The sequence below is a fragment of the Pseudonaja textilis genome, chromosome 2, assembly GCF_049901715.1.
Source record: "Pseudonaja textilis isolate UNSWEBS1 chromosome 2, rPseTex1.2, whole genome shotgun sequence".
NCBI classification, from domain to species: domain Eukaryota; kingdom Metazoa; phylum Chordata; class Lepidosauria; order Squamata; family Elapidae; genus Pseudonaja; species Pseudonaja textilis.
The window spans coordinates 30,478,191-30,503,315 of record NC_141991.1 but is presented as its reverse complement, the minus strand read 5'-3'; the positions used below and the strand labels follow the sequence as shown (position 1 = coordinate 30,503,315).

The window sequence follows — 25,125 nt, the reverse complement described above, 5'->3', positions numbered from 1 at the left end:
GCGCAGACAAATCCCCTCTCCTCCCATCCACCCATTTCCCCCACTTCCCCACTGGTCCTCAAAGCCAGAAAATTAGGGGAGCTCTGGTACGGAGAACCCAGTTGTTTTTAAAAGGGAAAATTGAGACATTTTCTAGTGTTGGTAAAACTGTAACTAGTGGGAATTTGTTAAAAGGACAACTTTTTTACAACATATTATTAGAAAGAACTTGTTGTTGTAACATTGTTTTGTGCAACATTAATGAAATTAGGCACGGCCCATAAAACTGCAAAACATGACTAAAGGATCTGGGTAAGTGAAGGGATAAAATGAAGGCATGAAATATGGAGTTTCTTCTGATTTTATAATTGGCTTTTGTTATTATTATTTTTTTTATTCCTCTGCTATATTGAATGCAAGAAGAGGAGTTAAATAATTCGAGCCACCATGGCACACTTGTTAGAGTGCAGTACTGCAGGCTACATCTGCTGACTGCCGGCAGTGTGGCAGTTCAAATCTCACCAGGTTCAAGGTTGACTCAGCTTTCCATCCTTCTGAGGTCGGTAAAATGAGGGCCCAGATTATTGGGGGCAATATGCTGACTCTGTAAACCACTTAGAGAGGGCTGTAAAGCACTGGGAAGCGGTATATAAGTCTTAAGTGCTATTGCTACTCCTACATTCAATAAAACGTTCTCCAGCTTACATAGTACACTCACCTTCCTAGGTGTTCAGCTCCCTCCTTTTCCCCCTCAGCTTTCCAAAAGTTCTATCAGTTTCTCACTACCTGGTCACCCACCAGCCCTCCTTACCCCTCTGTTAATATACAGAGAAGAGGGGGAGCTGTTTTTATTTTTTTCATTCAAAAGAGGTGTGGTACCTTATTTGTCTGAAATGGTGTTGGGTTTCCTGCCTAGGCAGGACGAGAAAACCTCCAAGGTCCCTTCCAACTCTGTTATTCTATTCTATTCTATATGATCATTTCCCATTTTTGCTATTTCTGAGTCATACATTGAGATAGATGGTGAATATATGAAAGAGCAAACAGATGACTTAAATCTTCTTCTCACTGCTAGAATAAGCAGTGCCCATTTTCAGTATTGTTGAAATACATACTAGCAGTATTTGGTGATTTGCTTCAGTGGTGGGATTCAAATTTTTTTACTACCCGTTCTGTGGGCATGGCTTGGTGGGCATGGCAGGGAAAGGATACTGCCAAATCCCCATTCCCTCCCCACCCCATTAACCTGCTTTCCAGCTCCGTTCTCCTGTGCAGGGCAACAAAAGAAGACCCAGCCAATCAGCTGAGACTCAGGAGGCAGAGAATAGATGGGGGCAGGGCCAGTCAGAGGTGGTATTTGCCGGTTCTCTGAACTACTTAAAATTTCTGCTACCAGTTCTCCAGAACTGGTCAGAACCTGCTGAATACCACCTCTGATTTGCTTGCTTAAGCTGCAGTTTATTTATTTTGTGTTTCTGTATCCCCTCCCCATTTAAAAAAAAAAACTCAGTAAATTGAGTCACCTTGGATCAAACTCAAAGGACTTGGAAGCAAATGTCCACATTTTTCATAAGTTTAAATTTTTCTCCAGCTGTTCCTTTCTCTTCTTGCTTCTGTTCTTTTTTTCCCCTTTTATCTTCTCCCTCTCTTTTGGTTTTGGCACCTTGGAACCACATTTGCACCTGTTCGTATTTCATCTTCTTTTGAAAAATCAGCAATTTAAACTCTCTTCATTACAGTAAATGGTGCTGGACTTGCAATGGCAACCTGTGATATAATTTCCCTTAATGGTGGAAAACCTGCCAACTTCCTGGATCTTGGCGGAGGCGTGAAAGAAGCACAAGTGTATCAAGCCTTCAAATTGCTGACTGCCGATCCCAAGGTAAAAACACAAAAACTTGACAGATGATGTCTTAATGCATACAACTGTAGATAGGTAGTCTTCCACTTACGACCAGGGGTGGGATGTTACCGGTTCTACCCGATTCTATAGAGCCGGTAGTTCTGGAGAGCAGCAGACACCAAACTAGTTCTGTGTTTGCTGCTGTTTGGCCCACCCGCCTACCCGGGCTCTTACCTGTCCTTTATTTCTTGCTTTTTCAACCTCAGCTGCTTTGCGCGGCACAGCTGAGGTTGAAAAAGGAAAGAATAGGAGTTTGAAACGCTGCACACCTGCGCGCAGCACTTTTCAGCTGCCCAGGTGGCACAGCCTAAGGTAGTTTTACACACGTGCACAAAACGTATTTACTGAACTGGTAGCAACACCAGTTGAATCCCACCCCTGTTTACGACCACAATTGACCCTGAAATTTATGTTGCTAAAGGAGACATTTGTTAAGTGGGTTTTGCCACATTTTGCAACATTTCTTGCTACAACTGAATCACTCCAGTTCAATTAATAACACGGTTGTTAAATGAATCTGACTTCCCCATTGATTTTGCTTGTCAGAAGGTCACGAAAGGTGACCCGAGGACACTGTAACTATCTTAAATATGTGTCAGTTGCCAAGCCATGGTGGCAGGGTGGTTAGAGTTACTTCTGCTGACTGACTACAGTTTGGCAGTTCGAATCCCACCAGGCTCAAGGTTGACTTCCATCCTTCCGAGGTGGGTAAGACGAGGACCCAGACTGTTGGGGGCGATTATGCCGACTCTGTAAACCACTTAGAGAAGGCTGTAAAGCGGTATATAAGTGTAAGTGCTATTGCTATCTGAATTTTGATCACATGACCATGGGGAGGCCGCAATGGTTGTAAGTGTGAGAATAGTTCATAAATCACTTTTTTCAGTGTCATCTTAACTTCAAATGGTCACTAGAGGAACTGTTGTAACTCAGTGTCTGCCTGTATTGTTTTAAATCCAAAAATGTACCTTTAAAATGTAAGTTGTGAAACTGCAACAAGTGTGCTGTTCCTTCTGAAGATGTAATAGCTACAAGTCTCATCTCTTCAAGCCAGTTTGCAATAGCTTCCTATCTGCTGGCTTCGTTCTAAAATCTCACCCTTCAAATAAACAATAAAGTCAGATAGACTTTAGATAGAAATCTTGATATACAGGTGGTCCTTGACTTGCAACCATTCTTTTAGTGACCATTCACAGTTACAATGCACTGAAAAAAGTGACTTATAACTAGTCCTCACCCTTACAACCAATGCAGCGTCCCCAGAATCATGTGTTCAAAGTGTGGGTACTTGGCAACTGGCATGTATTTACAACAGTTGTAGTGTCTTGTGATCGCTTTTGCGACCTTCCTAACCAGCTTCTGGCAAGCAAAGTCAATAGGGGAAGCTGGATTCATTTAATGACCACATGATTCTTCTTAAGTGATTCACTTAAGAACCATGGCAAGGAAGGTGATAAAATTGGTTGTCCCAAAGGTGCTTTTTCAAGAGGCAACTGGACTTTCTTGTTTTTTTCTTTGAAAATGTTTCACTTCTCATCCAAGAGAATCCCTGTAGACACTCATAACATTGTGTGGAATTTACTTAACAAATTGCCTCATTTAATATCAGAAATTCTGATATTAATTGTGATTGTAAGTCAAAGACTACCTGTACAGATCCTTCAGTGGTCCAATATAAATGATGTTTAGGGTTCTAGGTGTTCTCCAAGCATCGGTTTTGGTGATCCTTTTGCAACAGCTAACTAGGTGGCCCACTGCTCTTTTTTTTTTTTTTTTGCTTCTTTGCAGAGGTATCATTGCTGTATATATTGTTTTCTTCTCTAATATTAGCATTATTGTTTCATTGCATAGCCTGCCAGATACATCATTATTATCATCATCATCATGTATTTTATTCATTAAATATGAAACTCAGTCAACTGAACATTTAAAAATCTATCACAAATATCATTGATTGGCACTGATGGTTGCCAACATCCTAGGTATCAACCAAGTATCTTTTTAAAATGTATGATGTTCCAAGTAGCGCAGTTTTTTGCAGTTCTGGTGGTGTTATTGTAGTAAGTTGCAATTTCTTGATGCCAACGATGACAATGGGTATCACTGTTGTTGTTGTTATTTCTGTCCATTTTATTAAGATGCAGAGATTGTGGGGAATATATGCTTTTACACCTTTTTCAGCTGTATAAAATCACATCTTATAGATGAAGGAGCAACCATTTTTCAAGAAAAATGTATCCAAAGAAGAGTTGGATATTAAATTGTAGAAGAGAAACATACAGTTTAGTTGTGTTTCTTTGGTTTGGATGGTCACTACAGAAGGATGCCCTCTTGATTTTAGGGGTAAGCCTCAGGAAACCATTGGAGTAGATTTTGGCATCTTCATTTGGCCTTGTTCACAGCGTTTCCAATCAGGCACTATCCAAATATATTGGACTGTCACTTCCGCAATTTCCAGCTACAGCACACCTGTTAACTTTGCCAGCTGTGGATTACAGATATTGTAGTTCAACACATCTGGCTGGCTTTGCATTGTAAGCTTTGGTTCCCACCCTGGACAAATAATTGAAAGGGCTGCTTTATATTGGAATATCTGCTTAGGTTGATCCTTTAAAAAAAAAAACCTGTCTCGATTTTGTTGGATCTTTGTTTTATGTGCTCCTTTTTTTTTCATTATTTCATTGATCTGTTTTATTTAATATTGCTCGCTTGCCCTCAGCTCTTTATGTCTGCAAAATATTTATCTTGTTTTTTGAACACCAGAGAAGCACTTTGGTCCCCAGATATTTGTCCCCTTGCCCCCTTCGTTTCTTTTGTTCTCTTTTCTTTGCCTTGGCTCTTGTTCATGCCTGCCCTCTGCTGCTTCTTTCAAATGCATCTTTCCTAAACTTTCCCACTTGAGAAGATGTGTTCCCTCCCCCACCCCCCACCCCCCGGAAATAAGTGGCCTGCTAAAAACTGTGTTTGCCTTTGGGCACCTGGCTAATAGGAATGTCATGCAGGTACCGTCGGGTGCCCTGTAGGTTTGTACGTTCCAGAGTTCAAATCATAAAGAAATTATTGCCATCCTTTTAAAAAGAAAATCATTAACTCTCATTCCTTTGACTGTGTTCCTCTGTGTTCCAGCTATTGCTCCCTATTTTTTTCCCCTCCAGTTCTTTCTAAATGAAGCTGCTTTCCAACTGCTAGTCCCTTGGCCCTTCAGCATGACTGGTTTTAGCTTCTACCCTTTTGGCACTGCTACAGCCAGGGTGATCGGTTCATATCAACAAGCCATCTGAGATAGCTTGTCTCTCTCACTCCTTCCCTCTCTCCTCCTCTCTCATTCCGCCCCACTCTCTTTCCTCTTTCTCTCCCCCATCTCTCTTTCCCTCCTCTCCCTGCTCTTTCTCTCTTTCTTTCCCTCCTTTCCTCAATTTGGGAGGATAAAGATTTAATTGGGGGTTTCATGGATATATTGCCATAGTGGCGCAGTGGTTAGAGTGCTACTTCTGCTGCCTGCTGCCTGCCTGTAATTTGGCAACTCAAATCGCACCAGGCTCAAGGTTGACCCAGCCTTCATCCTTCTGAGGTAGGTAAAATGAGGACCCAGATTGTTGGGGAGAATATGCTGACTCTGTAAACTGCTTACAGAGGGATGTAAAGCGGTATATAAGTCTAAGTGCTATTGCAAGCAATCAGTCTCCCATTAAATGCAAGTATCCATCAGTTATTTGGGGTTTTAGAAGAATGCCAAGTTTGTTTTTCCTCACAGTAACTTGCCCTGCAATTCACTTTAATCCCGTACCACACTAACCTGTTTGAATAGAATGGCTGAAAAGATATATGAAATGTCTGTTAAAATCTGGTTCCTGATCTTCAGTTTTTTCCAGATATTCTCCATGACCTTCCCACTCACACATCGTCACATAACATTTATTTTCATGCTGTCCTCTCCTCTTCCTTTAAGTCTGTGAGCAACAATTCTACTTCATGTTCTGTGTTTGTAGTTACATAAGAAAGTACAGTAAAAGTGAGGGGGTTGTTGTTCCTGCCTTGATGAAAGCAATGGTATATCCCTTCTGAGAATCCATCATTGGACCCAACATTGTTGAGTGATTTCTGACGTTAAATGATGTTTTTAAAAAGCTATTTCAATTTAGTTAAATTAGGAGGAGATCAAAAAGGGTTTCATCTAACAAGACCAGTATCAGCTATACGTTGGTCAACCACTTACAAAATGTATCAGGCTAAAACATCTGCCTTAATTTTTGGATGTTCTTCAGTGGTGGGATTCAATTTTTTTTACTACCAGTTTGGTGGACGTGGCAGGGGAAGGATACTGTAAAATCTCCAGTCAGAGGTGGTATTTTCCGGTTCTCCAAACTACTCAAAATTTCTGCTACTGGTTCTCCAGAACTGGTCAGAACCTGCTGAATACCACCTCTGATGTTCTTGATCTTTTTTAAACATTTGCCATAATGAGGAGTTTCAGGAAACTCTTGTAAGGTGTTACAGTAAAAGTGTATTGCACAGCTATGGACTACCTTAATCTGTGCTTAAATAATGCATTGTTTAAAAGGTTTTCTTGAAAGAGATAGAATCACTATTATTTCTATTACTGATTATATTTAGAATAGGGTTACTGATAATTCTCGACTTACAAACACCACTGAAATAAGAATTTCTGTTGGTAAGCAAGTTGTGAGTTGTGTCCAATTTTATGACTTTTTTGCCACATTAAACAAATCGCTGCAGTTAAGCAAATCTTCAGATGAATCTGGTTTTCCCCATTTACTTGGCTGGTTGGAAGTCAGCTGGTAATGCAAGACTTATGACCACAATTGAGCCCAAAATTTCCATTGCTAAGCTAGACAGTTGTTAAGTGAGTTGTGTCCCATTTCATGACCTCTTTGTCAATGTTGGTAAGCGAATCACTCAGTTGTTAAGTGAATCATGTGACTGTTAAATGAATCTGGCTCCCCCCATTGACTTTGCTGGTCAGAAGCCAGCTGGGAAGTCACAAGTGCTAATTACTTGACCCCAGGATGTTGCAACCATTCCAAATACATGCTGGTTGCCATGCATCCAAATTTTTGATTCCATGACTGTTCAACAGTCGTAAGTATAAGAATCGGTTGTAAGTCACTTTTACTTGTCTATCTTTGTAACTTCGAACAATTGTTAAATAAATGATTGTGTGATGACCCAGGGTGGGCTACAAAACAAACACAGTCACAGAAAACAGGCGAAGTCCCTTTTATTCCTTCACTTTGCTTCCAAGCTCTGAATATTCTTGACAGAAGACAAAAAACTCCCACACAAACAGTTAAAAGAAGAAGGAAAAAAGCAACACAAACCAGGCAAGATAAGGGCTGGAGGACATCCACAGTTAACACACACTGGGAAGGACGCCAAACTCATAGAGGAACCATAAACTAGAGATATTTTGATGCTTTGTTTCTAGCATTCACCCATACGCGGGTCCATCCTTTTATTCAGTTGTCACAGCTGCAGCCCATGAATAGGATCAAGGCCCTCTCCTCCTGAGTAAACCACGTCTCTCCCTTATCCTCTCCTCCCTGTGTGCCCTAGGATGGAGAGGGGGTGGGCCTGGGTCCTCCTCCGACTGCTCAGCCGGCCTCTGCCCTTCCCCAGCCTCCTCCACAACTTCCGGAGCCACACTTCCACTCACTGTCAGTTGTTCCTCCTCTCCCTCAGAGTCAGCCTCCACCAGGGGCATGACAGATTGTAAATTGAGGATTACCAATAATAATATCAGAATTTCAGACAAACTGATTCCTAATGACTTTCCATAATCAGGAGAGATAATATGGACTGACATTTTTCCAACATATATAATTATGGCTATTGTTAACCATTAGCTAGCATAAGAGCTCATCGGAAACTTCATTGGTGTGCTTCTCACCCCCCTCATTCCCATAACTATGCTTTATACCAAGCATAAACAACTATAACATGAAATAAATATTCATTATTTAGTACCATGATGGGGAATCTATGGCATGCGTGCCAGAGGTGGCACACAGGGCCCTCTCTGTGGATACGCGAGCCATCGCCCTAGCTCAGCTCTGCCATGCATGCGCACGTGCACACGTGCCTCCCACCAGCCAGTAGGTATTCGGATCTCTGCCTTGCATGCACGGGGGAGTGGGCGGGTGTGGGGGGACAGGGTGCATGCGCGGGGGATGCGCACATTGCATTTTAGGGATGCACACGCATGCACTTTGGGCACTTGGTGCAGAAAAGGTTAACCATCACTGATTTAGTAACTTATCATTTTTATTGGGCATGCAATTATATCAAAGTGCAATATCTGCCTTTCTTATTTCTTGTTTTTCTTATTCATGACACTTTGCCTAATTTTGTTTACTTCTGTACAGTAAGGGTTACAGCATCACTGTCATTATGAAGAAGGTCTCATGATGTTCTTATTCTAAACATCTCTGGCATTGATCAGAATCATGAAGGAAAATAGCATTAAATATTTCTGCTGTTTGGCTTCATTTCCAGCTGTCAAACGTGTCAACTTAATATGTTTGTCCTTTTAAAAATATATTTATCTGCTATCATTCTCCTTGTGGTTGCACAAATTCTTAGAATTTGTTTTCAGAAAATGGAAGCCTATTATTTCAACATAAAAGCTGGCTTTTAGGATTATCTAGCATAACAAACTACGTGGGGGGGATGTAAATGATACATGAAATACCATATATAGCTAAACAGATAAAAATGGGGAAAGTAGGAGGGAAGACGGAACAAAGATATGAGCTTCAGTGGCTGATATAAAAAAATTAGGCCTATACGGCGGTGTCAATTGCAGCAGTCTTGTTTTTATTTTTTCTAAATCAAGTTTTTAGAAAAAACAATTTAATAACACACTGTATCTTAAAGCAATTTTTCCTCCAAACTCACCCAGAGAACTTTGAGCAGATTCCACATTCCTTTAAGGACAGGTGAGCAGTGTCCTGAATTGGAGATGCAACTGTAATTTACATGCAGAGAGACATCGTCTCTTTCTTATGAATAACAAAATTATACCAACAAAATCACTTTTTGAAAGAAAGTGGAATATTTGTTCTCTCAGTAATCAGCTGAAACAAATACTTGGCAGTAGAGTAGAAGGCTCATTATTCCAAAGTAAACTAAATTTCTTGTGAGTCCAACTGGTGTTCCTGCCTGCCAGTGCCAAGTAGGCTAGTTCCTTTGAGGCATTCCAAGACAGCATAAAAGACAACAGTTCATTACTGCTATGTTTAAATCAATACCCCGTAAAGATTCCAATAGAAGAGAATATATATAGCTCAGGCTTAGATTATAGAGTCTCTGGTGCTCTCTGAGCTTGGTTGTTCACTTGCAGACATTTCATTACCTGACTAGGTAACATCATCAGTGCTACTGAGTGTGGGGTTTGCTCCCTGTTTATTGACATAGCTCGATCTGCCAATGTTGGTGGGAGTATGAATTTCTCTTTGGTTGTTCCTTGATCTGTATCCATTGATGCTTTCAAATATTCTTCAAAGTCACCCCCATGTAGAGGACATTATGGTAGTCTAATCTGTAAGTAACATAGGCATGACTGAGTGTAAGCAGGGTTTGCTGATTCAGGAATGAGCACAATTGGATCCTAAGACAAAGCTGTGCAAAGGCCCTCCAAGCTACAATTATCACCTATTAGTCAAGCAGGAGTTGTGAATCTAAGAGGACCATCAGGTTACAGACTCCAATTGAGATTATGGGAAAACTACTTAATCTTACAACATATGAGCAGACTCAACCATAGTTTCAACTGGGAAACCATGAGCATGCTAGACAAATCCAAAAATTCCTGGTAGCTTAGCATTCAAGGAAATCTGCCCTCAATGGACACATAAAGGTAAATCACATTTACACACAATTCAGAAGAGATAATAAAAATGCTAAGAATCTGCAAGGAAACAACCAATCAAAGAGAATACTACAAACTCTACCTCATAAAGAGTTTCTTAGCTAAAATAGAGTTAAGATAAAGTGTGTTAAACTTCTACTAAATTCTCTGAAAACCTAAGTCCCAGTTATACACTTAAGGTTCACTGAATGTAATGAAGATTCAATTTACTATAGGGCCTGGCATGCTTGCAGAGGGGTGGGATTCTACCAGTTTCCACCTATTCGCTAGAACTGGTTGTTAACATTCTAAGCAGTTTGGAGAAACAGTTGTTAGAAGAAATTACTGGCATAATCCTGTAAGGAAGGCAGGAAGGAAACATTCTGGGGTTGCTTACAGAAACTGCCTCTCCGTTAACCTTTATTACATTCTCGGCAGGACTAGACTTCCTGTCTCAGGAACTTCTCGTGAGTTTTTTTTTCCCCTCCTTTGCTAGTACTTCGCTTGTGTGGAGTGACCATTCAAAGGTACAATGCCCCTGAAAAAAGTGACATGAGCATTTTTCACACTTATAACTGTTGCAGCATCCCCACAATCATGAGAGACCAGGCGAGGAGATGTGTGCCTCGATGTGAGTGATATTGAGTTGGCCACGCCCAGCCAATAGCATGACCACCAAGCCATGCCCACCAACTAAGCCATGCCCACAGAACCGGTTGTTAAAAAATTTGAATCCCACCCCTGGATGCCTGCTACGTGTAGTTTAGAAATAAAAAGGAAATTAGAAAAAGAAAATGAAGAAAATGTCACTTTTAATGGATTATACTTTTTGGCTAAGAATTCCTTTTTTTAGAAAACAATACTCTCCACCTTCAATTTGTCCAGTGCCTAATTCTGAGTGAAATGAGATGAAATGTAAATAGCCCTCAGTTTCAAATGTAATGCAGTATGATAGCAATGAATTTGTTTGACTTGTCAAATTGCGTGTCATTAAGTAATAGAGAATCAACCACATTTTTCTATGATCATTAACAAGTATTTTGCATTCCAATTCAAATGCCATGTATCTTTTACATGCCTCATTGCCTAGTTGTTCTTTGAACAGTGTGAAAACATCTTTGGTTTATTACTTGGGTTTATTTTTTGGGAGGCAGGGAGATAATATTGTCAAAGCCTGGTATGAAGAGCACAGTATGAAGTTGTTTCTAAGCTAGAGAAAAATGGCATAATGAAAAAAAAAGTTTCTTATTGATGGGCATTGCATTTATAGCCTTAAATTATGACCCATATTTCCTGGCATGCTTAGGAAGCTGTATTTAGGAACAAAGCAGTAGTTTACTAATAAAGTAAGGCACAATGGCCAAGTATTTAAGATGCTGGGTTTGTTGACTGGAAGATTGGCAGGTTGAGACTCAAATATTATGTGATGAGATAAGCTCCCGTTCTTGCTCCAGTTCCTGCCCACCTAGCAGTTTGAAAGCATGCAAATGCAAGTAGATAAATAGGTACCACTTTCATGGGAACGTAACAGCATTCTGTACACCTTCAGCATATAATCATGCCAGCCACATGATTTTGGAAATATCTTCAGATGATGCTGGCTCTTCAACTTTGAATCAGAGATGAGTTGCTCCCTCTAGAGTCAGACATGACTGGCAGGTAAAGTTTTATTTACCTTAGCTTTACTAAGGCAGGTAAAGCTTTACATCACCTTCTTCATATAAATACAGTTTCCAAAGTTATGTTCTTGAATCTTTAAAAGTACTTGATTAGCAAGGTTGTGAAAGTCTCTTATTAAGATATTAGAGAACTGATATCAGAGTAAATACTCATGATTAATTGCTGGATATAAAACAACCAGGCAAATGTTTGATCTGGTGAAAATACTTAGATGTTTGAGAGCATATAATGTTATTACAAAGTGATTGATATGGATCATAAAATGGGAAGTTTATGTCCATCACTTCCTGAAACTCCTTACCCCAAGCTTAACAAGGTACATATTCCCAAAGCATTGGGCTCAACTACCCAAAAATAACTATGTGTATCCCAAAGCTAGAAGCTGTGGGTGTTTTTTAATGACATGCCAGCTTCTTTTCAGAACAGTTTAATATATACAGTATGTTTTGCTATGAGACAGTTTGATATAATATTTAAGTGCTGGCCTAGAATCCAGGATACTGTGAGTTCTAGTATTGCCTTAGCCATGAAAACCAGGTGCATGACTTTGGACCAGTCATTCTCTCTCAGCCCAACCCACCTTACTGTGCTATTATTGTAGGAAAAATTGGAGAAGGAAAGTAGTAGGTATATTCTCTGTCTTGAGTTACTTATAAAGTAATTAAGGCAGGATGAAGGAAGGAAAGTTCAATAACAGGTCATTTCTATTTCTGTAACAGAAAATGTTTAATATAGACAGGTTGCAAACATTGACTACAGATGAAGCAGATATCAAAATATCAATCACCTTGCAATCAAATAGGTAGATCTACATTAGTGTGGAAATTTTTCTAGAGAAATGGGAGCATTTTATTTCAGATACAGACAAAATACCAAATGGGGATATATAATTTGAGCTGTAATTAAAATCTAAGATATTTATGGAGCTTGTTTCCACTGAGAATATATTAGTTTTAGATCCTGTAAACAGTATTTTATTTTTTGGTTTTTTGGAAAAAGTGAAATGATGTATTTTAAAATTCTGAATTGTGCTTTTTTAAGTATTTGTGCAGATATTTTTCCTGCAATGTCTGTCTGGCTGTAAAATCTGAAGGAGGTTTTTAATAGAAATAATAAATGCAATTAAAATACTACGTATTCATCCATGGATTTTGCTTCAGTACTTTCTGAAAGTCCGTATTTTACTGACAACTACAACTTTAGGAAAGCAATTTTCTTTTTTTGTGCGTTGTTCTTTTCAGTGCATTTAAATTTGTTTCAGAATGTTTCTCCATTTTCCACTCCCCTTTTGGGAAGCAAGCATTTTTTTTGCCATGATTTAGTGTGCTGTCCTTCCTTATTTCAAGGCTTTGTCAAAACCTTTGTTTGCTGCGAAAGCATTTTTCAATCTATTGGATAGAGAAGTGATTTAATTTGCTTTAAAAAAATGAACATAACAGGTTGCTTGGACCGGGAGGGGCTACTAATATAGGCTTTATCAAACTTGGTTATAAAGTCCTACGCCAGTAGAAATGTGTATAAGCAGCTTGATGTGAACAAGGCACTGAAATGCTTTGTAGAATTTTTCTCTCTAGTAAAAACCTATATTGAAGCTGGATATACATGGTGTTTCAAGATTGTCCTTCATATTTGTGAACAAAAGAATTAGAGGATTTCTCTGAATTTCCTCAGAGGAAGGAGAAATTCTCCAATAATTCTAATGGCAAACAGAACAAATCCAATAAAAGTAGAACTGCTTGGGGGGGCAGAATTTTCTTTGCAGTTCAACTGAACCATGGGAGGGTGCAGTTTGCCAGAGATAAGTGATGTTGTAAAAGAGAAGATATTCCCACAGATTCTTGGCTGCCACAAGCGAGTAATGTCAGACTAACCCTATTTCCTTTTCTGGCACAGTAACTAGCATTACATCAGGGATGTACTTTGATCTCAGAGAACACGCCAGCAAGTTTCTCATAATATCCCCATTAATAAAATGATAACATGTGGGCTAAATGACACAACTGATGGATTCAGAATTGGCTGAATAACAGCATCCAGGAAGTACTCATAAATGAAGTATTGGGTGAAGGGCGGGTGGTTGTCATAAAAGGGACCTGGTTTGTGGACAATAAAAAGCAAATCTGCTCTAAAGTAACTGCATTCTTTTAAGGGATATATTCCTAGTACTCTCCATGGCTATTATTAAAGGCATAGTTGGTGGTCTACATTTTCAGACCTTAGCATCTTAAAGTAAACTTCCATTAAAACCTGTCAAAGCTTCAGTTATATAAGAGCATTTTAACATTTCTTACACCATCTGGGGAAAAAAATAATCCAGAATCACTTGCTTCTAAAATAGGAATAGTTTACAGTAATTTGAAGAAGGATCTGAATATATGCTAGTATATGATGGAATAGTTATGATAGCTTATGACTCAACCTTTGTGGATATCGTTAAGTTAGGAGGCCTTTCTTCTACATGGAGACGTTCTGGAATGAGGTCCTATGAGGGGTTTTTTTGTTTTTGTTTTTTTGCACTATAGCCTTAAGCTGTTTGGTTCCTCTCAAAGAGGAAGTCCTCTTGGACTCACAATTCTTGCTTGTAGAGCAGGTGGCAGCTGAGGGTAAGGGCATTTGCATAGTTGTGTCTATTCCTGGATCTGGAGGCCTTGCTCATTGTGATCCATCCCTCCAATTTGGAATACTTTAATGGACTTTCCACAGGCTTGTCATTGAAGAACGTTCAAAGGCTGAAATTGACCTGGAGCATAGTTAGCTAGTTAGTTTTTGGTGCCTCTCAATACGTTTATAATATGCTGCCGCTCTGTAAGCTGCGCTAGCTTCCAGCAGGCTTCAAAATTTAATTCAAGATGCTGTTTAGCATTATTTCTGGTGTTTGGGCTTCTAGAGAAAGTTAAGTTCTTGCTGTTTTCTTGTCAGTGTCACTGTTCTATTAGCAAGCTTGAAAAAATCAAAATAGCTTTTTTTCAAACAGCCTTTCATGGATCCACTGGTGTCAGCTTTCCCAGGCAGACCAGAAGGAAACATTTTGTAAATCAAGGGAGTAAGTCCCTTGATTTAAGAAGTAGCCATGACTCATGATCCTTCTTTGGAACCAACTCTCTGATTTCTGGTTCTGCTTTGATGTTTGTGTGGATTCTGCTCTGGGCTGCCTGACCATATTGACCTGGCTTTTGGAACTCAGGACTGGATTTTAACCTAACTTCTGCACACTCCTTTTAGAGGCAAAACCACTCAAGCAAGCTTCTTTCAGAGACTTTGCTTTAGATTACACTCCTTGTCTGCTGTTATTTCCCAGACCCTGACTAACCTGCTAGTTTCCATAGCAACTGTGTGAGTTTATATTGAAAGCAGAAGCAAGGCACAGATTTTGTTCTCAAACATTGAAGCATCAAAATGCTCTGGTTCTTGTGTCTTCTTTTTGTTGCTGTGGTCAATCCAAAGCAGTTAGGCAGAACTTGTGGGATAGAAATTGCTTCCTTCAAGTTCAAAACAAATCTTTTCTCCTGCCCTCTGTAGTCCCTAATATCAACATTTTATTTGCTGCTTTCCTATCATCCCTCACACCTTCAGCATCCCATACAGTTTCAGCCTTATTGCTGTACTTTAAGCTGGGAATATTATATACTTGGAAGAACCAGAATATTCTATGCTTAAGGTCCTTTTGCTTATTATATTTTAATCAATTCAGTAACCAGCACCGTGGAAAGGCTTTAAAATCCCTTTCTATTTGCTGTATTTTTTTAGAACAGTGTCCATGCTGACTTCTTTTCTGAGATATAGAAATACTGGGTTTTCATGCTGTGAAAAAGGCAAAGAAAAACTGCCTGTACAGTGTACTCCAGTCCTCAACAATCAAAATATTACTTTGTTTACTAACTTGAAAAGGAGGGAGGGGAGCTCTGCATGGCTGAATTGTGTAATTAGATTACTTCTGTGCTTCCAGTTGATAACGGTTGCAATCCTGTAGAAGTCTTAAGCTCACTTCTGAGTAGACGCGTATGAGATTGTAGCCTTAAATGTCTTTTAAGCTTCTTGTCCTATGGCAAGTAAAAGTTGGAAATATTCCTCTTTTACACTGTTCAAACTCTCACATTTAGACTGTTACATTGTGGAGAAATAGGGAAGGGGATATGTTCTTAACTGACCTGAATATTTGAATATTTGAATGTCTGTCAATCTGAATAAGGGGGATGCGGTGACTCAGTGGCTAAGATGCTAAGCTTCTTCTGATTTCTTCTGATCAGAAAGGTCAGAAGTTTGAATCCCTAGCACCACATAACAGAATGAGCTCCTGTTACTTCTCCCAGTTCTGCCAATCTAGCAATTCGAAACCGTGTAAAAATGCAAGTAGAAAAATAGGGAGCACCTTTGGTGGGAAGGTAACAGTGTTCCGTGCGCCTTTGGCATTTAGTCATGCCAGCCACATGAGTATGGAGTCTTTGGAGAGCGCTAGCTCTTCGGCTTTATAATGGAGATGAACACCGCCCCCAAGAGCCAGAAATAACTAGCATGTATGTGCGAAGGGAATCTTTACCATTACAGCCTGAATAGATTGACAGGAATCATGCATATAATACTTCTAATTTTTGTGATAAAAATATTACCAATATGGAAAACAGAGAGAAGCTCACTAAGTCACAAATCTGTGTACGGTGCATGATAGATGGATGGATGGATGATATGTAGGTAGGTAGACAGACAGACAGACAGACAGACAGACAGACAGACAGATAGGCAGGCAGGCAGGCAGGCAGGCAGGCAGGCAGGCAAACATATATGTATATGTTTCATTATGTAGTTCTTAACCTGAATTATGGCCTTCATTTATTTTTGTCTGCTATGTCTGTAAGGCTTCTTGAAAAAGGCAGCATGCAAATGTTGGGGGGAAATGAAGAAATTATATTCTAGGTGTCTTATGCCAAGAGTAAAAGTTGTAAAAAAATAAAGAAAGAACTTGGCTGCTGAATAAACCCTGTGCATTTGAATGAAGCCTGACAGAAGCCTAGATGGCATTGCATAGAAATACTTTTGCTTATGGAAGGGGAAAACAAATTTTCAAAGGACAATGCTCGTTTTGCTCAGGCTGGTTGAGGAAATTACTTGGTTGGCAGAGCAATTTAAGTGGTAGACGTACAGCACTTACTCTCCTCTTTAGCTTGGAGCAGCTAAAGGAGTGACAGCAGCAATCAGTGGAGAGACATGTATGAAGGGTTGATTGTGCAATTCTTCACCTTCAATAAGAATCGGGCTGTCATGAATATATTTACTTCCCACCCCCTTGCACAGAATGTCCATTCTACTTAAAAACCAGGATGGAGAAGATGGGGGATAGGTATTCCCTTCAAGAGAACAGAGCGTGTTGTCAGCTTCAAACATTTATGAAGTGGGCCACCAGCCTACCAGGATATCTTTATGCTAAGGGGAACCATTTGCATCTGAAAGAAATTGTAGATATATCCAATCGGGGATTTTAAAGAAAAGCAAAGATCATTGGTGAAATGCCATGTTTGGGAAGGGAAAGGGAAATATTTCATTTGCTTGGCAAGCACTTGCCAGATTGAGTTGTGTTCACAAACTGCAACTGAGAATTTTACTAAGCAGGAGAGTCAGTGAAGCTTTATCTACGTTGACAAGGTAATGTTAAGTGTGGGTGATTAAAGTAAGCACATTAAAGGGAGAAATACATGACACTATTGACGAAAGGGTTGTTATTTATTTATTTGGATATTAATCATTTCACCGGGAAGCAGAAAAGGAAGCTGGTTAAAAATGAGTTTTTATAGATTTCCTTCTTTTCGGGATTCTTTTTATCCCCCCCCCCCTTTTTTTTTCTTAAGCTATGCATTGGGGGAGCAGAATTAACTTTTTAAAGCTACATCCTGATTAAGCTATCTTTTATTGATCTCATTATAGGCCTTAAGAAGCAAGCCTTTGAGAAGAGAGAAAAAAATCAATTACAGTTAAGAATTGGAGAGCAGTTAGGGGGAGGGAAACAAATGCCCAGAGTCAATATTTTATAGTAGGTGATGAAACTTGTGAATGCTCAATACCTAACAAATCATTTGATTTAAAGGGTTGGGGACTACAACGCGCGACTTTTCATTGAGGAAATATAAAAGAACAAATTACTGTTTGCAGAAAAGTCTCAGAAACCTTCTCAGAATTGTTTAGTTCCTACTTCTCCTGAGGGATTTTCCTCTGTAGCTACTGATTGAGTATGTGCTCAGTGTATTGTAAACAAAAAACAAAAAACTTGCCTTTAATCAGAAATTTCATACGCCCCTATATATGCTTCTTTTTATATCGTGAGATGTTGCAAGAATATCTTACAATATATTTCGGAGAGGAGGAGGAGGATTTGCTGGCCGCAAAAGTCTTTTGACCAAAAACGCCAATTCTAAATTATTACTAAAAACTGTATCATCTCTTTAATATGCCCCACCTCCCTACATACATATATATCCTCCTTTGAAGAAGATTAAAGCAAAACCATGATCTTGTATGCATGAAAAGAGCGGCAAGGCTCGTCTTTCTGTTCAACAGAACTATGCATCGTGATCCTGATTCAAAGTCCCACAGGAGTTGGGCCTACTTTCTTTTGGTGTAATACAGAGTTGTGTAAGCGGAGGTCCAGAAACCTCTCCTGCCCCAAGCATCCCACAGAGATTTTCAAAAATCTTCCCTCAAATTGTAATTTTGAATGAGTGACGATGGAGGGAGAGAGAAACTATTCAATACAAGTAGGAAGAGTCATCATCATAGTAAGAACTGAAGGCTCCTGTGACCCAAGCCTCACTTGTGATGATTGTGCAGACACACTGATGCTATTTCCTTGGCAGAAATATGGAAGTATTCTTGCCACTGGCTTCTCCTGTGTTTTTTTGTGGTTACTTTGTTTTGGTTTTTTTGCTTCCTGCTCTTAGTTTATTGTCTAGGTTTCCCTAACCAGACCTGATTCCGCATTTAGTTTATTTTAGGTCAGCTAAGATTGGCTGGATGCTACAATTTGCTGAGACAACAATATTGAATAAGTTTAATTTAGTTAAATATAAATCTAATGAAATTCAATTAGGTTTATTTCAGTTCTGGTACCACCCATTAGTTTTGGAGTACAGCTCCCTGCATACAGTTCCAAGGGCAAAAGTGACTTTCTGTTGAAAAAAAAAAAAAGCTTATGCAACATCCTTGGTTTAGTAGAATTATGTTTACATATTTTGTCATAAGGCTGAACTGCCACTTATACAGAACTCCAAATTGGTCAATAGATGTGTCTAATCTAAAACATATACTTCTTCCTTCCATCAAACAACTAATAATCCATTTAGCTTTCATATTGAAATTTTGAGTTCCCCAGAACACTTCAGCATTGGCACAGAAAGCAAGAGATGAAGAAGTGACAGTAACTGGAATCAGCCAAACCAGGAAGGAATTGTTTTCTTTAGTTCAAAAACTGCATAATATATTCTGTTTTATTAATTGATTTTGAGTGTGGAACTGAAATCAACGTATACATAAAGAAAATAAAGAAGGCCCTGAAATTAGGCCAGATGTTACTACACGAGCCTCCAGGTCAAGCTCAGTCCCAAAATGGACTTATGAATGATCCTTTACCCCTAGCATTTCAGCAACAAAAATATGGTTATGAAAGATTTCCATGCTTCCATAGCTGGGGGACATATCCACTTCTTGTCAATCCCTAATAGAAAGCAGACAGAGGTTTAATCCTATGATCAAGTGCTGTATTTAGCATTTGAATATAAGCTGCACTTTAGGACGTGTTGAATTTCTGCTGTTGGAAGTATACTTGGAAACCCCATCACCCATCTCTTCTCCCGTTACTCCCTCTTCCCCTCCTTTCTTGGGCAGGAGAAGAAGTGTTCTGGAGGAGATGGTACTTAGGCTATAAGTAAAACACTGATTGCCCAGTCAGTCAGGGCTCTGAGGAATGTAGAAACTTCACAGATTGATGCTTGACAGAATAATTAGAAAACTGTCATTTGAAGAAACCATTCCAGTATTCCCCAAAGAAATGTGCCTAACCCAAATATGTGCTGTCCAGATCTAGAGGTTAAATGTACAGGAAGACGAAACACAGCCTGTCACTCGAGGAAATTGCTTCAAACATGCTGTGGAAATGATGCCCTCGTGCTCTCCCTCACTATCGCTTTTTTTTCTTAAAAAAAAAAAAGAAGACTTATACAGTTTATTGAATGTATCTGCTTTGATCTTGTCCCCGTATCAAATAGATTTATAGTCAGTTTCTGCCCAGCTCCAGCACCAAATAATGAAGGGTGTGGTAGGATATCTAGATGAATGTTTTCACATGTGCATTATATCATAAATTTTTTCTGTATTGGTACAGATCAATTTGTATATGTTTATACCTTTGAGACTGGCAAACTACTGCAAAACAAAATGGATAATCTTGGAAGTTAGGAACAAAGAGGCAAGACATTTCTGTGTATGAGTGTTGGATAGAGGAAGGAAGGAATACATTGAAATTCAATTATTCATAGTGAAAATCCATTGTGGATTGCTGAATCCATTATAGAGTTGCTAATCCACTTTATACTCATTTCTCTGGCTTCATCTAATATTGACATTAAGAAGAAGACCACCTAAGACAGTCAATATTTATGTTGGATACAATAAAGGCGGAGAAAGTTTTGGTGAAAGGGATCTAGTTTTGTTTGCTTCATTTATCAGAACACTTTGGGGTTGGAGATAAAATTCTAATAGTTTCATCCCCTTGAGCTCCCAGGTACACTACTACTACAGTATGTAATCTAATAATGATGGACAGACAGAACTGGGAAAAATATAATCTAATCTCATGAGCCCATGTCTGCTACTGAGTACCATTAGAGAGTGGGTTCCTTGGCTTCATTTCCTTTTCACTCAGAATGCATCAGGTTATAATGATGTATACATGCGAGCCGCACAGTGGCCTAGAGGTGGAGTTCTCACCTCACAATCAGAAGGCTATGATTTCGATCCTAGGTAAGCGACAGATATTTCTCTCTTTGGCCTCAGTGAGAGTTTATATTCTGCTGTGAACTCACATAGGCATCAGGAAGGCCATCCAGCCAGTAAATGCTCAAGGTCCATTCCTGACACCACCACCTCCGTCATATAGATATACATATATGTGGGAGACAGAAAAGGTGGGATTCTGGACAGTGTTCATAATTTGTACCTGGTAATCAGACCAAATCAAGTACTACTGCATGGAACATGAGATGGGGTTAATCAGATTGATTGATTGATGATTGATTGATTGTAAAGAGCAGCTTGATATTTAAGAGTTTTATTTTCACATGCATGGTGCAGCATCTAGTTTCTCATTCATACTGTGTTGGACTATGGGGTTGACTATCTCTGTTCTTCAGTTTCTACATGTATATAGTTTCCAAATAAGTTTCCAGAAGGAATTAAAAATCCAATTTAAATTCTAGAACAAAATTGCACTTTAAATAATGAATGCCTGTTTTATTGTTAGAGCCTGGACTTTTGTGCGTGTTGAATGTCTGAAATAATGGGGTTCATTATGTAATCATTAAATCACATTTCCCAATTCAATCTTTTGCCTTTGCAATTTCAGATATTCCTTAGGTGTATGAATATACAGAGAACAGCCTAAATCAGAAGAATGTTGTAATAATCCTAGGAAGGGAAAGATGGTTGACCAAATCCCCCTAATTAAAAATATAATCAGATTATCCCAATGGTACTTTTTCCAAAGGGCAACTGGACTTTGTTTTTTTCTTGAAGATGTTTCGCTTCTCATCCAAGAAGCTTCTTCAGTTCAATTGAAGAAGCTTCTTGCATGAGAAGCGAAATATCTTCAGAGAAAACAAAGGCCAATTGTCTTTTGAAAAAAGCACCTTGGAACAACCATAACCTGGATGACTGAAAACCTCTATACACATATAATTAGATTAATTGTAGTTTTACTGTGATATCTTACTATTGCTGGGATTCTAGAATTCAGCCATCACCGTGTAGTTTTTTGTAAGTTAGCTGTCTCCAGATACTGTTCTCTGTAGTTAATTTGATATATATACTAACCCAACTGAATTTTGATGAAAAACAGTAAAATTGTACAAAAGAAAATTTACATAATTCCCATCCATATCCTTGGAAGCCATATCAAAAGTTGTGTTCATAAAATCTCTTTAGGGTTATCACGTTCCACTTCATAGTTATCCTATAATTTCTTTTCTTCCACATAACCAATTTTTTACGCATTTTGCATGCTCCTTTTTATCACAACAAGTGTAAGTAAACCTTATCTTGAAACTGTTCTCTGGAACAGAGGATTTGTTGATACATTTTATTCTCCAAACGATATTTCAGCGTGACTCTCCCTTAACACTTGGTTTAAAAAACACTATTATAAACAACATTTCCATGCCAACTTTTTTTTTTTTTACAGTTTCCCTTCTATAAGCTTTCTTTCCTATATCCAGGATGGGAAGAATTGTCTGTATTTATTTTATATAAATTAACTTGTACAGGTAAGTATAATAGATAAAGGAGTAAGCAAAACAACTTGCAGTTTCTTCACCAAAGAAACTCATAATCCTTCTCAAATCTTAATTCTAATTCTCTTGCATTGGAATAATTTTAATGAGATATTCACAACATACTAAGGCATATCATTAATCTTATTTCTGCTACTATGTTATTTTTTTCCTGTTTAACAGCTGTTATAATTGTTTTCATAGATTGTTTTAATTTGCTGCTGTTCTTAACCTCAATTTAATGTTTAATGTTTTTATGTCTTCAATATAACTCATGTTGGAAAAGATTTGTTTTTAAAGTTGGCATACAGACTTTGAAGGGCAAACTAGATGTAACCTAACAATGTAAGAAGAGTCTTATCAGGTTCTCATTTACTTCGGCTGCTATCTAAATAAGATGGTTCAAGCCATTAGCCCATACTGTGCCATGCAGTGGATGAACTTATGCATCCAAGGAGGCTCGGAAATAGGACAGAAGGTCAAGCTACATCATCCAACTTTTCCTGGTTTCTTACTTTGCCAAAATAAATACAACCCTTGTGTCTTCTAACTTCCAGCTGCACAGTGATGTTGAACCTTCTGAATTTGATGGGTCAAAAATTCAGAAAATGCCTAACTTGACAGCTGGTAGGACATCCCACCCCCACCCTGAATAAAAGAGAAACAATCCTTTACATATTTTTTTTTTTTTAAAAATATGGTCCAATCACCCTAAACCTTCAGGTGGAATCTCTTTCTGTTGACAGCTCCCTGCAACTTACCTAAGACAGCTCCAGTTGCCCAAAACCTTCATTCTTGAAGCGACTTTCAAGAATGTTCTCCCCTTGCCTTTGCAGCCTTATAAAACTGTGCAAAAGCATATCCCATTCTCACACAATTTTTAGAGGCTCTGTGAAGGCATGGCCCTCTTGCATAATTTCTGGAGGCCATACGAGGGCATAAGCAATAGCAGCACTAGCATTTACCGCTTCACAGTGCTTTACAGCTCTCTCTAAGTGGTTTACAGAGTCAGCATATTGCCCCATCAATCTGGGCCCCCAGTTTACCCACCTCAGAAGGATGGAAGGCTGAGTCAACCTTGAGCTTGGTGAGATTCGAACTGCCAAATTGCAGGCTGCAGGCAGTCAGCAGTCAGCAAAAGTAGCCTGCATTACTGCACTCTAACCACTGCGCCACTGTGGCTCATGCCCCATTCTTAAGTGGCCTGTGCAGCCTTTTAAAATCACACAAGGATGGGGCATGCTTTCTAAAATATTTGCTAAGTACGGTGAACACTGTCAAGTTACCCAAAATGTGGTGTGTCGCCTTTGACATGCATGTTATAGATTCCCATTACTTCTGTAAGCATGAAAGATTCTCCTATTTCTTGTCAATCATCAGATGCTCATTTAACATTAGCCAGGACACAATGCTCTGTGATAAGGTAGTCCTTTCTTAAAAAAACAATCTGCAAGGAAAGGCTTTATGCTCCTGTGAAGAAGTTCTCAAGCCAGGGGCTTTTTCAAAGTAAAAGATCAAAATACAAGATCAAAAATTCTATTCTGTTCTGTTCCTGTTCTGTTCTATTCTATTCCCATTCCATTCTATTCTATTCCTTTCTTCCCAGGGTGTAAAAAAGAAAATAAATTCAAACACAGGAATCAGATTCAGACCATCATTCCTGCTCACAAGATTAGCTGTCCTCCATGATTGTATCTAGCCTGTTGTTCTGACACCTTGATAGCCTTATTCTTTTTTAACGTCCTTATTTACATTGTAATCTCAGTAGGTTACTATTTCATTATTCACATAATGAGTAATTAAATCATTAATGTCTTCTTATAAAGATGACTGGGCTGTTTCTGTGCCTCAAGACAATATGCCCACAGAAAGAATATTATGTTTCTACTCTCTAAAAAATGTAGATCATCATAATTCCATAAGCATCTGAATTTTATTTATTTGTTTGTTTATTACTTACTTATTTACACGGACTTAGAAACACCCAACCCCAGACAACTCTGCAGTGATATCTAACTTTTTAAACTTTAAAAATTCCTTGTCTGTGAAGAAATGTGCAAGGGTTTGCTTATAATAGGTGCAGTGATTTCTATTACAACCTGGGTGTGATCCTGAAAGCATAGGGTCAACGGTTTTCACAAACTGAAGATGTATGAGGTTGCCCATTTTGTTTTATTTTATTCAATTTATTCACCATTCATCTCGCTGTTATGCAACACATGACACATATGCAGTATCTTTTTGTCTGTCCTGAATGCCATCTGAATAGAAAGCCATAATTGATGGAAAAGGCCTTCTTTCAACTAGAAAGAACAATAAAAAAAAGAAAACGGTAAAATTTGAATCCAGTTAAATCATGCAATAGAGAGTCAGCCCTGCTTGTCCATGTTCAAATATTTATTCCTTTTATTAAGGCCTCACATTTAGCGCCTCACATTTATTACATGTAAGAAAAGTTATATCTTTTTCAAGGGGAAGATTACTGCTAATGTTGTGAACGACTTTTATACAGGAGTGAGGATGGAAGCTTAAAATCAAATCCTCTGCCTTTAATACCAGCCACAGCTTGGTGCATTCATCAGACGTGGGTGCAAATTGTGGCCATTTGGTTTTCTTTGGGTCTCGGGTGGGGGTCTCACTCAAACTACTGTAAGCCCCCGTTTTTAGCTGAAATCAATGTGTAGTCCTTTTCTCCTCCCGTCAAGATCTCTCGATATCGGAGGCTAAATTGGAAAATGTAAACTCTATAGACACATGTCAAAAGAGTTGCCGAACCACATATTGATCAACTGTGTCTCATTCGGCAACCACATGTCTGTATTTCTCTCTTAGCCTCTTCTTGAATATTGATTTCTTTTTTTCTTAATACCATGATCTTTTTATTTTTGGTCTATGTCAGTAGGGAGAATATTATTCTGTCTCTAGGCTTAATCTTCTCTCGGGTCTTTTTTCTTCCTCCATAAAGTTCACATTAATCTGTTAGCCTTATCATACAAGTTACCGCTGCTAAAACTATAATTTTAAACTCACTGGCAGTTGTAATTCTACAGACCAATCTTGGTATGAGAGGCAGTTCAGTGAGTATAAATATGGAACTGCCTGTCATATAATGGTCTAACATGGATACTTAACAACATGGAGAAGAGAGCAGGATTAGAACAGAACAGAAC

General features: G+C 38.8%; 1 protein-coding gene across 2 annotated transcripts in view; it reads left to right on the top strand.

The window, feature by feature from the left end:
• SUCLG2 (succinate-CoA ligase GDP-forming subunit beta) overlaps positions 1-25,125 on the top strand; it is a 229,682-nt gene that overhangs the window by 151,409 nt on the left and 53,148 nt on the right. The window contains exons 9-11 of one of the 2 annotated variants that reach the window (XM_087923634.1): positions 1,719-1,861; positions 21,868-21,949; positions 23,562-23,777. In XM_087923634.1, coding sequence (XP_087779760.1) covers positions 1,719-1,861; positions 21,868-21,949; positions 23,562-23,644 — 308 coding nt within the window. In that variant the 3' untranslated portion in view covers positions 23,645-23,777. Of the gene's footprint in view, positions 1-1,718; positions 1,862-21,867; positions 21,950-23,561; positions 23,778-25,125 lie in introns of those variants that run through there. The other variant, XM_026722126.2, reaches the window with a different exon arrangement.